The sequence below is a fragment of the Ochotona princeps genome, chromosome 8 (genome assembly GCF_030435755.1).
Source record: "Ochotona princeps isolate mOchPri1 chromosome 8, mOchPri1.hap1, whole genome shotgun sequence".
Taxonomy (NCBI): domain Eukaryota; kingdom Metazoa; phylum Chordata; class Mammalia; order Lagomorpha; family Ochotonidae; genus Ochotona; species Ochotona princeps.
This window is the reverse complement of record NC_080839.1, coordinates 14,886,813-14,902,198: the sequence shown is the minus strand read 5'-3', so window position 1 is coordinate 14,902,198 and position 15,386 is coordinate 14,886,813. Positions and strand designations below refer to the sequence as shown.

Below are 15,386 nucleotides of genomic sequence, written 5' to 3'. Positions count from 1 at the left end.
CACAACTATCATCAATGTTGGCATTAATCTACAAGTACCTGTATTAGGATCCACAAGATCCATTGGATAAGGGCACACCCAGAACAATTCTTTTTGAAAATACAAAGAAGCCCCACGGGATTCTCTAAGCTTCAGTTCCTACCACTGGAACTCTGATCATGACAAAAAGACACAGATCATTTACTCCAGAGGAAGCTGTCCTGTGAGAACTATGAGAAAACTCAGGCTGCACTGGGGCGGATCCACATGGTGCCCAGTGGACTTTGCCTGTGGACAGCCAGTGTGGGAGTGGGTCACCTGAAAGGCCACCAGCAACAGCCTTGGATGACTGCAACTCTGTCCAACCTCACGGCAGCAATCTGATGAGAAAGCTTGAAGCAGAACCAGCCAGGAAAACAGTGTCCAAACTCCTGGCTCACAGAAATGGTGTGAGACAATCATACTGTTTATACTTTGAGCTGCTGAATTTGAGGAGAGTATTCTACACAAAAATACAGAGATAATGCATGTTCAGAAAACACATTAATTTCAAGGGCATAAAGGAGCATTTCATATAGACAGAGCTGTTTCTAAAGGCATGGCTTGGGCTAACGGGGACAGAGAACATCAGAAATAACTAGAGGCTCCCGGGCGGATCTGGCATGGAATGTGGTAGCTGGGAGGGAGAAAACCCTCCACAGTGCCTGGCCTTCAAAGAATTCAGTGACAGAGCATTGAAACAGGGAAGACAAAAATCACTTAGCTAGGAACACACACTAGTGCTGCCAGATGGAGCCCCTCCTTATAAATTCCACTCCCCCATCTCATTTTTCCTCTTTTTTCCCCTGCTTGTATGTCACACCAGACCATTATGGAATCAGAGCACAGAGGAAGCTTCCCTGGCCTCGCCAACAGCCACAAGCACCACAGAGGAGCTTGTCAAGGTCTGAGATTGTGCAAGCCCTGGATCCTGGTCACAGGTGGAACAGTGTCAGCAAAGCAAGTCCTGAACTGTGAGAAGAGCAATGGGACATTTCACACATGGAAAAGCAGACTGTGGTCTTTCCTGTGTTCCCCAGGGAGACGTTCTTGGTAGGAAATCCCGTGCCTATGCTACCACTGCATTCATTACATTTTATGCAACAGTGGCAGGTTTGCTCTCATGAACTTCAGGCAATGTCAGCACCTGGCAGAAAGCGGTGTTGGGGAGGACTTCATGGCCACAGTCAGGGGCAGCCCATTTCATCTCCAAGCATTGAGTCCTCTAGTTTGGATTATGGTGCATCTCTCTGCAGTGAATCCCTTTACATTATTCAGATTTTATGAGTCTTAGTGCCATCTCAATTTGGCCTATGAGTGTATTTGTGGTCCTCTATATGCTCTCTTTTTAGTTGAATAATTGAAATACTTTTGCTCTTCTAGAAATATACAAGTGATTAGTAGATCAGAGGAACAATGATGGGGAGTCTGAGGATTTGATAGCTGTACTCTCCAAGATGTTTCTGCAGATTATCAACCAACTATAAATCACCATTGCCTGGAAATAAAAGTAGATTTTAGCATGGGCTGCCAGTGTTTGCAGATAGAGGATTAGCCCATTGGGAAATTGTGCCCATGCCCTATCATACTGTTTAGGACTGAACCCGCACAAATATGTTGTCATCCCAGTTCAGTAGGTCAGAGACCTCCCTGGGATGAAACCAAGGAGGCAGCAGGGCTGTGCTCCTTCTGGCAGCTCCAGAGGGGAAGATCCAAGTCCTTGTTGGAACTTCAGGATGCCCTACATGTCCTGTCCTCTGTCCTCCTCCTCTGTCCAGCTAGTTTCTCCACTATCACAGCTGGTCTCTGTCCTTGACTTCCTCCCTATTCTTAGGAGGATTATGTTGCATTGTATTAACTTCTACCAGATAATTCGGGATAATCTGGATTATAGTTATTAGCTAATCAATCTGCCGGTTACCCTCTGACAATCAATGTAACATCCCAATGATCTGGAATGTAGGATGTGGGTGTCTTTGGTTTAGACTGTTTTTCCCCTTTCTTACTCTGTTATCACTCCTACTACTGAAATAGTCTAAATCAGAATTCAAAATCACAAAGAAGTTCTGTTGAGTCCAGAGCTGCAGGACATTTGAGATCCAATCCCTGACTCTGTGAATGAAGCTGGGGCAGTTGCATATGCAGCTGCATCTTTTTGTTTTTTGAAGTAAAGGTGAAATTTCTGTTTCAGTGCAATAACAGAAGGGCGAAAGAAATTCAAGTTTCCTTCATTTTGTTAAACTTCTATCCCTTAGAAGGGAGAGCTGACATGAACTGAGCAGTGACACTCCTTGTGTAACAATTGGAACTTCTCTACCTATGTTATGGGTTCTAGAATTGACAGCATATTTATATTTTAGTGGAGGACCAGTGCAATAAGGAAGTGAGATGAAGAGAAGACAAATGGGAAAGGCTCTTAGGTCAGTAAATTGTAATGGATTAGGAAGTGTTGGCCCACATGGAATACAGACAAAACTCTCAGAGTTATTGCCACTGAGAGGTGAGGGAGCTGGGGTCCTTACCCCTCCTCTTGCCCTCATTCACAGAGGGTTCCCTAAGGGTTGCTCATCCCAGGCCCTGTCGTCTGCATGAATGCAGACTGAACTTCCTCCCCAGCTCAGAGAGCTCAGTGCAGAAGTGGAGGAGGTCAGGTCAACAAACAAACAGTGAAGGGGAAGGATGGGGTGGTGCTGCTACCTAACTCCTTAAAGATGTGAGCATTCAGTCCGGAAAGGCAGTTTTCTTCTTTCTGATCCTGATAGGCTCTTTGTTAAGAGGTTCCCTTAGAAATCACATTTCAGGTGAACCTTGTGATGGCTGCACCCCCATGGTCTGGTCAGCTGTGTTCATATCTCAGTAACACCAACCACCTCTCCGATTGCCAGGCTCCATGGCACTGAGGTAGTGACTTCATTGTCCCGTTCCACTGATGCAGACTTGGTGATCAGAGCACAGAATGAAATGTGAGATATAGGAGAGCAAATCTGGGTCTAAATATGCTGGAATACAAGATATTGCTCTATGTTATTGGCACTAACTTGACAAAGTGGAGACTCCTGGGTAGGGAGAAGGCAATTGCTCATACTCCCATCCAACACAAAAGAATAGACGAGGAATGAGGCATTTCATTGCTTGATTTGGCACTGAAACCAAGCAGCAGATAGCCTCCTGTAAGTAAGGTAGATTAATAAATTGATCTTTCTCCTGGGATACCCCCTCACCTCTTCTTCATGTACCAGGTTCTACAGATGGTTCACTTGAGCCCCAGTGGTAGATACTGTAGCTTATAAGCTCTCTGGGTTTTATCTGTTGCAGAGAATTGTTCTTGGTGTGAACTCATCCAAAATTTATTGTGGACCCTAAACCAGACACCTACAGATGAAAGCAAATACTGATGATAGTTGCAGTCATTGAATTTCACATCAATAGACAGAGCTTCATGGTGTTGAAGTTCAGGAAATGACAGCCAATGACAAGAAATTGAATTGCAGAGGTCCTCATGTCAAGAATGGGGAACTCATTTAGTCTCTGGGCATAAGAGCCCTCTTCTGTATTATGGTGTACCCATCTGCACTGAATTGCTACTGATTATTCAGATTCTAACAATATGCGAAGATAATATCACATTTCCTCCTAAATAGGAATCCCTGTTACTCTCTTTTCTATATAAAGGAAATGAAATAATTTCGGACTCGCAGAAGTGTGTAAGAAATTAGTTACCATGGGAAGAATTTAAGAGCAGGCTGAGGAAATGATAGAATTACTCTATAGAATAGTACTGCATATTCTTTACCAACAAGTACATCTCCTGTAAAATGAAACAAAGTCATAAAGCACAAGTGGATGACATTATCTTGCCTTTCAGTTTATTTGGAGCATGCCAAGTGACCCTAAAATGCTTTGTCCTATAGCCTGTTTTAGAGAGGGTCATATTCTGTGCAGGTAAATTAGTGCAGCACTGGTGTGACCTGAATGTCTGGAGACACTTCCCCTGTGCTCAGTTATGAGGTGAGCTGGGCTGTTCTGTTTTGCACAATGATATCACTTCCCCTGATGATTTGCATGTCCCCAGAGCATAGTCCACTACCCTGCACACTTATGAGCAGGCTGCTCTCACCCTGCACAGAAGTCAGTTCCAGTCAGGACACAGCATAGACATGAGGACCCCTACTCAGCCTCTGGGGCTCCTGCTGCTCTGGCTCCCAGGTGAGGAAGGACAACACTGGGACCTGAAATCATCCAGTGTGCTCAGTGTTAACTGAATCTTCCTGTGTCTTCTGTATGGACATGCTGATGAGAGTGGGTGTTTGTGTTTCTCCTTTCAGGTGCCAGATGTTCCAAACGATAACCCAGACTCCATCTGAGGTGTCTGCACCTGTGGGAGGCACAGTCACCATCAATTGCCAGTCAACTCAGAGTGTTTTGAGCAACAATTGTCTAGCCTGGTATCTTCAGAAACCAGAGCAGCCTCCAAAGCTCCTGATCTATCTTGCATCCACTTTAGCCGATGGGGTCCCTGACAGGTTCAAGGGCAGTGGATCTGGGACATCATTCACTCTCACCATCAACCCGGTGCAGGCTGAGGATGCAGGAATCTACTACTGTGCTGCACGTTATAGTGGTAACATTTACACAATTATATAAGCTTGAACACAAACCTCCCAGAAAAGTAGAAGTGTGAGTGTAGGCTGCCCCAGCTGCTCCTCCTGAAGCCTCTATCTGCTGACAGACATTATTACATGTAGTCCTTCTTTTATAGTCAGTAGAGGGTAGTTGGAAAGGCCCTTGGGCTCCCTTATATCCTCCCTCTCTTCCTACTTGACACTTGCAACATGTCCATGTTTCTACTGGTTAAAGGAAAGAAGTGATTTTGGCTGAGTTCTCGAAGTTATACCATCCTTTGAATTCATACATTAAAAAGTAAGATAATGTATCCTTCAAGCAGAAGCATTAGACAGAGTACAACATTGTTCAAGTTATTTATAAGCATAATCCAAGTTATACTTTATAAGTATAATCCAAGTTATACTTTAATGGTCTAGGATTGTGGGGATCAGACAGTGATTGCAGAAATGTGATCCTGTGCTCTTCCTGAATCCAATGCCCCTCTGGCACAGAAGGAACAGGCTGCTGACTCTGTCGTCCTCAGCCCTGGAGCTGATGCTCTCAGCTGCCTGCAGCCACACAGATGGTTCCCCAGTCCTTTATACTTGGGTCTTCCAATAGGTGCACATGGATGATACAGGATTTTCTTCTGACATTCAAATATCAGGACATAGGGCTTGTTTCCCTCAAAATATATGTTGAGCTCTTGTGGGAATCTAGTATTTTAACCCAGGCTAATATGTGTTTAAATATCTTTCTTCCACATGGCTATGTTCACTCCATATTTGAGGTTGTAACTAGAGACAGTGCACAAGAAAACCAGGGTGATATGAAATCCAGCCTTCACACTGACCTGCTTGGTTCCGTGTTGCTCTAGATCTTTAATCCTGCCCTCTCTGCTTTTATTCCAGCCACATGCCACTGTCTCAAAACCTTCATAGACTCCAGGTGATTCCATTTCAGATTTGTGGGGAAAGCAGCATCTCACATCCCTGACCCTTTCCTTATTTTCTCTGTCCCTTCTCATCCCTCAGATCAGCTCTGTCCTCTCCTAGTCTCTGTAATCTTATTTTCTGCTCCTAATATGGAAGCACAAAAGCAAATAAATGAGAATCTCTGGTTCCACTCACACTCTTTGATAGCTGAGCCCTAGGCTCTCACACACCTGGTTGATAAGAGGTCACTATGATAATTCACTGAAGAAATTTTCCCTCTAACAGGAATTTGTGCTCTCAGCTTAGAACTAAGTGTTGTGTTGTTCTGCCAAACTGACAAGAAGTACAAAGTAAGGATCTCATAGGTCAGTCAACTACAGGGCAAGTAAAACAAATTATCTGTATTTGTATTAGCTAAAAACGTTGTTTATTTCTACAGATTTATTGTTTACAGATTTATTTCTTTTTTGCAAAGTCAGATATACAGAGAGGAGGAGAGACAGAGAGGAACATCTTCTGTCTGATGATTCACTCACCAATTGGCCGCAATGGCCAAAGCTGAACCAATCCGAAGCCAGGAGCCAGAAGCTTCTTCTTGGTTTCCAACATGGGTGCAGGATCCCAAGGGTTTGTGCTGTCCTCGACTGTTTTCCCAGGCTACAAGCAGGCAGCTGGATGGGAAGTGGGCCCGCTGGGATTAGATCCATATGGGATCCTGGCATGTGCAAGGCAAGCAGTTTAGCCGCTAGGCTGCTTCACTGGGTGCTGCTAAAAACATCATTTCTCAGAGCACGCCCCACATCAGGGAGCTGGGATGGGTGGGAGACTGGGTGGGGTTTCTCCCTTTAGCTCCCCCTTTACTCCAGATATATGACAAAAACAATTTGGAAATAATAGTCTTACCTACTTTCCTATAGCCCTTGAACCTTTTTGCCTTAATTAACTATGTAAAGAATGTCAAAAATAAAGGAAAAAATATGGAACAATATATATAAAACTCAAGTAAAGAATTATAAAAATATTATTTATAAACTATTGTAATGATTATAATGTCAGCCTGCACACTGTGCTGTCATCCCAGTTCAGGGGGTCGGAGGCCTCGCTGTGATGACACCGAGGAGGCAGCAGGGCTGTGCTCCCTCTGGCAGCTCAGCATGAATGATCCAAGTCACTGTGCAGGTTCAGGATTCCCCACGTGTCCCTTCATACGCTCAGTCAACCACCTTCTGCACTGTCATATCCCCTCTCTCACCTAGACCCACCTTTATATTATAAGGAGGATTACATATTATATTGTTGTATTTCTCTTGGTGAAATAATTCATAGTAATATCCAGAGTACAGTTATTAAGTAATTAATCTGCCAATACTCTTTTGCATTAAACTAACATTCCCAAGATTCATAACTGTTTTCAGTTTTGAAACCAAGAGCACCAGATAAAAAATGCAAAGTCAGATTTGGGGACAGGAAGAAGAAAAACATGACTGGAGGGCAGAGTATTTGAGAAGTGCTTGAGAACTCAGTGCTGAGGATTAACTCAGGTGATGTAGTGGAGGGGAGAGAAGAAGAGAGAGAGAGAGAAGCATTGAGTCAGTCAAGACAGCAAATGCGAAGGTTCAGTGTCAGCAGGCACAGGGGAGAGGCAGCTGCTCCATCCCTGAATTCTTGCCTGAATTGTTTTCCTAAGAGGCAGGTGAGATTGTCACTGGTTTGGGGGTTAAGTCTACCTTATAGGCAATAGAGATCATGAGAGGCAGTCAAGCTCTGACTAACACAGAGAAAGGCTCATGACATTTTTTTTCCAGGTCTTCGTTCCCTGACTTCCTTGTGCAAAGGACCCAGGAGAGGCTGTTTCACTCAGTCTTCCCTCGTTATTGGTAGATACTCCACAGTGAAGCAGGAGACAGGATCTGTTCTACAGAGAAGGTAGTGACAGAGCAGGACAGGAAGGAAGCAGCTGGGACAGCAGGAGCTCACTTCCCCATGTCCTTGGGGAGGAGGTTTGTGTTGGAGGCTGAATCTTTGTGAGGACAGCTCTCATGCTGCCCACAGGAATAATCTCCCACGTCCTCAACCTGGAGGCTGCTGATGGTGAGAGTAAAATCTGTCCCTGAGCTGTTTCCACTGAATCTGTCAGTGACTCAAGAGGCTCAGGTAGATGCCCAGGAGAGAAGCAGCTTAGGAACGTCTCCTCATCTGTTTCTCTCAATATACTTTGTTGTTCTGTTTGGACCTGGATAAGAAAATCTGACTGGATTGACCATTGACAGTGACGTTCATTACTGCAGACACAACTAGGGAACTTGGAAACTGGCACATCACAATGTCCTGAGACGCACTAGCAATTAGTAATGGGCAGAGATCACATACTGCATCACCGATAACTTAGAATGCCTCTCTGGAAACCTGAGTTGACTTACTCTTGGACAAATAGGACTGCTCAGGTGAAATATTGAAGGTTTAATGAAGGATTTTAGTATCACTATAAAGCTCTTTACGAAGAAACAGAATGGCAGAAAAAGGTAACTACATGATTAAACAGACAGAGAATTATTATCCAGGTTGAAGCAGAGAGGGTGTGATTCTGGGAAATAGGAGAGGACAGGCCAAAGGCAGAGGGACACCTTGAGATGCATGGACACAGGGAGAGAGAGCAGTGTTGTTGCAGTGACCAGATACCCCAGCAGGGGTCAGGAATCAGCGACTGGAGCTCCACAAGCAGTCAGGTGGGAAAGGGAGTTGACCAGAAACCAGCTGGGAAGGTGAGTGTACAGGGAACTCACCAGTGAACTCCAGCATGGCCTGTGGACCCTCTGAAAACTCTAGGAGCATGCAAGCCACATGTCACCTGTGGGGAGTCACAACAACCAACAACGGGAGAAGTAGACAAAGATGCCACCACCCCAGGAATGGCCTGAGAACAAAAGTGAAAGATGGGACTGTCCTTGAGTCGGGAAGGAAATTGCTGGCTCCCAGCTTTGGATGAGCCCACTCTGACCATTGCCACCATTTGGGGGAGTGAACCAGCAGATGGAAAACCTCTCTGTTGCTTCCTCTCTCTTAAGCACATTAAAAAAGTAAAATTTTCTTTTAAAGATGCATTTATTTTTAGTGCAAAATCAGATTTACAGAGAGAAGGAGAGACAGAGAGAAAGATATTCCATCTGCTGGTTCACTCCTCAGGTGGCTACAATGGCAGGAGCTGAGCCAATCCTAAGCCAGGAGTCAGGCTGTCCCATACAAGTGCAGGGCCCCAAGGCTTTGGGCCATCTTCTACTGCTTTCTCAAGCCACAGGGAGGGAGCTGGATGAGAAGTGGAGCAGTGTGAACTTGCTTTGGTGCCCATATGGGATCCTGGTACATGCAAGGTGAGGTCTTTAACCACTAGGCTATTGTGCCAGACCCAAAGATATTTTTAAATTTAAAATACATTTGTACAAAGTGAGGAAATGCTATGTACTTCTTATAGACAGTTTTAGAAGTATAATGATTCTTTCCACTCCACTACCTGCTTTCTAACATCTCTCTCTTATTTTTCTTTTAATTTTTATAATGATATACATTGAAAATACTTTATATTTTCAACTGTCCCTTCTCTAAATAAAACATTCAACAAATAGAAAGGAGAAAACCACTGTCCTTCAGGAGGGTAGACAAGAGCTGGTGAATCCCAAGTCCTGCTAATTCCCCTGTCACTACTAGACCTGAGGGTCTTGGCTCCCCCTGGTGGTCATAGGAGAAATCGTGTCTGCTTTCTACCTGGTAGAGCAGGTGTGCATGTCATCCAAAATCAGAACATTCTCATAAACTTGCACCAACAACAGTACCAATGTTTACAACCAAATACCAGCATCACAGTCAGTGCCAGTCAGGACACAGCATGAACATGAAGGTCCCTGCTCAGCTCCTGGGGCTCCTGCTGCTCTGGCTCCTAGGTGAGAAAAGACAACAGCAGAAACTGAATTCAGCAAGTGTGGTTAATGCTGACTGAAAGTTCCTGTCTGTTTTGTAGGAACATGCTGATGAGAGTGGAAGTTTGTGCTTGTGTTTCCCTTCTCAGGTGCCCGATGTGCCCCCCTTTCCCCTCGCCAGGTGACCCAGACTTCTTCCCTGGTGTCTGCAACTGTTGGGAGGCACAGTCACCATCAATTGCCAGTCAAGTCAAAGTGTTTGGAGCAACAATCTTCTATCCTGGTATCTTCAGAAACCAGGGCAACCTCCTAAGCACCTGATCTATGATGCATCCACTTTAGCCAATGGGGTCCCTGACAGGTTCAAGGGCAGTGGATCTGGGACATCATTCACTCTCACCATCATCAGCGGGGTGCAGGCTGAAGATGTTGAACCTACTACTGTCAAGGGTATTATTACAGTAGTAATATAGACCTTGCATGGTGATACAAGCTTTAACAAAACCACCCAGGAAAGCAGAAATGTGAGGCTGAGCTATCCCAGCTCATTCTCCTGTGGCCTCTGTGTGCTTAGATTCATTTTCTGATACAGTCAGCATTTTATGGCCCTTGTAAGGTAATTAGGAACGCCTCTGGGACTAATTTGTAACTTCCCTCTGTTTTGTCCTTCTTTACACTTGATTTCGTGAATGTCCATGTTTCTGCCTAATGATAGGAGAAATGATTATGCCTGAGTAGTCAGTATTACAGCATCCTTTTAGACTCAAACAGTAAAAGGCAATTGTTACGGATCTTTCAAGCAGAAACATTACATAGAGTTTATGACTTTCCAAATTATCTTTTAATGTTCTAGAATCTGGGGATCAGTGATGATGATTCTAGAAACATGGGATTCTGCGTTTTCCCTGAATCCAATGCTCCTCCGCCACAGAAAGAACAAACTGCTTAGCCTGTGGTCCTCAGTCCTGGAGCTGATGCTCTCAGTTGCCAGTAGCCTCACAGGTCCTTCACATGATAGTTTGCCTGCAGGTGCAGATGGATTGTCCAGACTTTTTCTTCTCACATTTGAATCTCAGGGCATTTGACTTTGATGTCTTCCCCAGTCTCTGTCACTGCCAGACCTAAGGGGTATTTGCCGCCCCTGGCAGTCATAGGGCTAAATAATGTCAGTTTTGAATCTGGTAGAGCTGATTTGCATGTGTTCCAAACCTAATTGAAAATTCTCATAGAATTGCTCTAATAATTTGCAAGTAAGTAACAATGTGGAGTCTCCTTTACACAGAATATTTTGGAAAATCGAGTAGAACCCTTAGCACACACAGCTTTAATTTTAGTGGACATGACAGATAATATACAGACAACTAACATTCTGCCTCTGTGCCCACTCTTCTCTGAGAGTCGTCCCCTGGAGCAATGAAATTGCTCAGGGAAACTGGGCAATGCATGTCCTTATCCACTTACTCTATCTTCCTGTGACAGGTTTGAAAATGGCAGGGGCAGAAGGAATAAATTGGTGCAAACACTTATTGGACCTGTACTTCCTAAAAAAGTGGTGATGTGCAGGCTTATTAATGGTCAGCAATCAGAGTTGTCCTCTAAATGAGGAAAGAAATTTTAAAATTTCTCTTGTTGCTGCATATAAAAGTAACTGCCAGTCTGTGAAAGGAATTAGTGCACTGACCCCAGTTCTATATATTAAAAAAAGTGGATCCCCATTTTAGAAGGATGTCATTACTGAGTTTAATATTTGTTTCTAGGGATAACAATTTTCTTCTTGGTTACTCTTCTCCATTTTTCAAAAATTTTATTATTAACTTTAAGGATAAAGCACTGGAAAAAGGAAAGCAGAGATCAAAACATAGTGAGAGAAAAAGAGAGACAGAGGGAGGGAGAGAGAGAAAAGAAGAAAGGAAGCAAGAAAGAAAGGAAGGGAGCAAGAAAGAAAGAAAGAGAGAAACAAAGTTTGAGAATCAAGATGACAGAATAGGATAATGACATTTAAACAGATGGAATAACATTATCCAGAGTGAAGCAGAGAGGGCACATTCCAGGAAATAGGAGAGGACAGAACAACAGCAGAGGACCTGGAGACTGACAGACATAGGAAAGTAGCAGACACAACAATGTGGTGTTGCAGTGATGGATACCCCAGCTGCATTCAGCAAGTGGGGATATGAACTGCACCAGGGGCCAGAACTCCATCAGCAACAAGGTAGGAACGGGTGTTTACCGGGAACTCAGGCTGTGAAGCCAGACAAAAAACTGTCTGTCCTGCTGGTCTGTTTGATTTGACCAGGAGCAGAGACAGAGCAGCAGGTCCAGATGGGTGGTGCAGGAACAGGGTAAATTTCACAGACCAGTCTGCCCCCTAGAGTCGAATCAGGTGCCATTTTGCATAGGGAGGCAAAGGCTATGGACAGTATTGCTCATGCACTGAGCTGGGAGTGAATTCATTTCTGCGTCAGTGAACTGCAACAACGTGGTTTCCTACAGGTTCCACCCAAGATAGGTCTGAGTAATTCTCAGACCTGATGGCCAGCAAATCAAAAACTCTAGTAGTGGCACATCAGGTGCCATTTTGTAGTGTGGAAAAACTTTTAAGACTACAGGGACAACAGTGAGCTGTGCATGTGCTGAACTGGGAGCAAACTCACTGAGCTCATGGGGAAAATAATAACAACTTTGGCATTGCACAAGTCAAAATAGGTCCATGTGACCCAGTCAAAAGGTTCCTGCAACTTCAACACCACCAACAATCTAGTTATATAGGCAACCTGGTATCTCCTAAATGCTGGGAACTGCTCTAACAGGAAGTGGGAGAAAGTTTGTACAGACAATGGTGCAGCATCAGCATGATACCACCAAAGGTGGAGAGTGGTGAGCCAGTGGTTGTGGCTATGGAGATCATGGTGGAAGTCTAACATAAGAACCCAAACCTGGAACTCGCTGCAGGGAGTGGCACAAGTGACTACAAACAAAGAGCTGTATGCCAACCACAATAAGTTAACATCAAATTTTAGACCTGTGGGTGACACAGCTTGGAAATCTGCCCCAAGGAAAAGAAAAAGATTTAAGTAACTTTTCATAAAGGAAATGAATCAAATGAAAGCTGATCAAATGAAGAATACAGTGGAGCAAATGAAAAGTACAGTGGAGAGTCTCCAAAATAGAATAAATAATGTAGAAGAAAGAACCTCAGAATTAGAAGATATTTTCTATAACCAGGAGGAAAGAAACAAAAGCTGTAAGTAGAGCCGGGTCAAGCTAAGAAAAGTATTCAAGAATTGACACTATTAAAAAGCCAAACACATGAGTTATGGGAGTCCCAGAAGGTGCAGAAAGATAAGCTGGGTTAAAAATGTATTTAATGAAATAATAAGGGAAAAAATTGGGAAACAGCATCCCGGAGGGGCACAGAACTCCCAACAGATGGATACTCCTGGATAGGGAGTGGTGAGTGCTGTCCCCTCTACTACAGTGCATGATGGGGACTGGCACCCAGCAGAGGCAACCCTCACCTGGGAGAGAGGGTCCATACTTTGGCCTGTCCGTGGATTACCTGCTTACCTGGTCTCCAGCAGAGAGGATTCCAGAAAGGATTTACCTGAGCCTCAGAGACATGCTGGTAAGAGAAGGCAGCTAAGAGAAAATTCACAGGAGATACCCTGCTGGTTTTCTTCATCTTTGCAGAGAGTTGATGTAGGTCTGTACTTATTCAGAGGGGCTTATGGATCCTACACCAGGCTTCTACAATCTATGCAAACACTGATGATTGTTGCACTCATTACCTGTTTATATAATAGTGAGAGGTTTACTCTGATGAACTTCAGGCAATGACCCCATCTGGCAGAAAGCGGTATTTAATAGTGAGAGGTTTACTCTGATGAACTTCAGGCAATGACCCCATCTGGCAGAAAGTGGTATTGCGGAGGACTCCATGCCCACAGTCAGGAGATTAGATTCTGCGTTTAGATTCTGAGCACAAGTGCCCTCTAGTTTGAATTATGGTGTATCTCTCTTCAGTGAATTCCCTCACATTATTCACACTTTATTAAGCTTAGTGCCATTTCAATTTGGCTTCTGAGTATATTTGAGGTTCTTTATGTGCTCTTTTCTTAGTTGAATAAATATGTTCACTCTCCAAGAAATGTACAAGTGCTCAGTGGAGCAGTGGAACAATGATGGGTAGACTGAGGGATTGATAACTTTACTCTCTAAAATATCACTACTGATTCTTGACCAGCAAAGTTGTTATCCTATGAATCATCCATGGCCTGGAAATAAAGGTAGACTTAGCATGTTGTCATTTGGTTCATTTAATTTGTGCCAGGTTTACCTCTACTGTTTCTGTGACATGAATGTCCTGGAAAATCATCTCCTGAGCAGGTAACTTAGTGTTGCCCTAGTGTGACCCGGGGTGCCTGGAACACTATCTTTTACTGTGATGAAAAGGATGTGATCATCATCTTGCACAGAGTTGCCCCAAACCCTGCTGATCTCTGTGTTCTGAAAACAGCAGATGTAGGAGCAGGCTGCTCACAGCCTGTGCAGGAGTCAGTGCCAGTCAGGACACAGCATAGACATGAGGGCCCCCGTTCAGCTCCTGGTGCTCCTGCTGCTCTGAATTCCTGATGAAGAAAGACAATACCAAGATTGATTCAGCCAGTGTGACCTGAATCTTCCTGTCTCTTCTGTATGAACATGCTGATGAGAGTGGATGTTTATGTTTGGTTTTCTCTTCTCAGGTGCCTGATGTGCTGCCCAATGATAACCTAGAGTCCATTTGAGGTGTCTGCAGAGGTGGGAGGCACAGTCACCATCAATTGCCAGTCAACTCAGAGTGTTTACAACAACAATCAATTAGCCTGGTATCAGCAGAAACCAGGGCAACCTCTAAAGCTCCTGATCTACTGGGCATCCACTTTAGCCAATGGGGTCCCTGACAGGTTCAAGGGCAGTGGATCTGGGACATCATTCACTCTCACCATCAGCCCGGTGCAGGCTGAGGATGCAGGAATCTACTACTGTCAAGGGTATTATAGTGGTGATATTTACATAATGATACAAGCCTGAACAAAAACCACCCAGAAAAGCAGAAGTGTGAGCCTTGGCTGCCCCAGCAGCTCTTTCAGGGGTCTCTATCTGTAAGTCATTTGCACATGCAGTCAGTCTTAATATTCTCTAACTGGTAGTTAGAAAGACCCTTGGAACTGCTTTGTAGCCTTCTTCATTTCTTTCTGCTTGGCTCCTGCAGCAGGGAAATGTCCATGTTTTTATTGATTTAAAGGAAAGACATGATTATGCCGGAATAGTCAATCTACAATATTCTTTTTTTTTCCCATTGAACTTAAGGCTACAATATTCTTTTGTATTCATACATTAAAAAGGAAATTGTTATGAATCTTCAATGTAGAAACTATAAATACAGTGCATTAGAATACAAATGATGCTTTAATGTCCTAGGAATGTGGGGATCCGAGATGGTGATCCTAGTATAATGTGATTCTGTGCTCTCCAGAATGCAATGCCTCTCTGCCGCAGAACAGGCTGCTCACCCTGTGGTCCTCAGTCCTTTGAGAGTGTTCTGTTTTCAGCAGGTACCAGGTGGTGGTTCTTGTGGATGGAAATGGGTAGAGACTTTGCTGGACTTGTAGTTGATGATGACCTTTTCTCCTACAGACATAGCTAGGGAGATTGGAGACTGGGTCATCTTGATGGTCCCCACTGGCACCTGTCATGAAGAATAAACAGGGACCACACAATGCATCACTATTATCTTAGAATGCATACAGGGGAAACATAGATTTTCTTATTTTTCAAAATTAATAAAACTGCTTAATGCACCCACAAAGGAGACCCAGAAGAAACTCCTGGACCCCAGCTTCAGACCAGCCCATCCCTTCTGTTGCAATCATTT

General features: G+C 44.1%; 1 gene segment (V, D, J or C); it reads left to right on the top strand.

Moving 5' to 3' along the window:
• LOC131481056 (immunoglobulin kappa variable 1D-13-like) overlaps nt 1-14,542 on the top strand; it is a 119,957-nt gene extending 105,415 nt beyond the window's left edge. Inside the window, 1 exon segment of the V gene segment in view lies at nt 14,416-14,542. Within this exon segment, the coding sequence occupies nt 14,416-14,542 (127 nt within the window).
• The last annotated feature ends 844 nt before the right edge of the window (nt 14,543-15,386 follow it).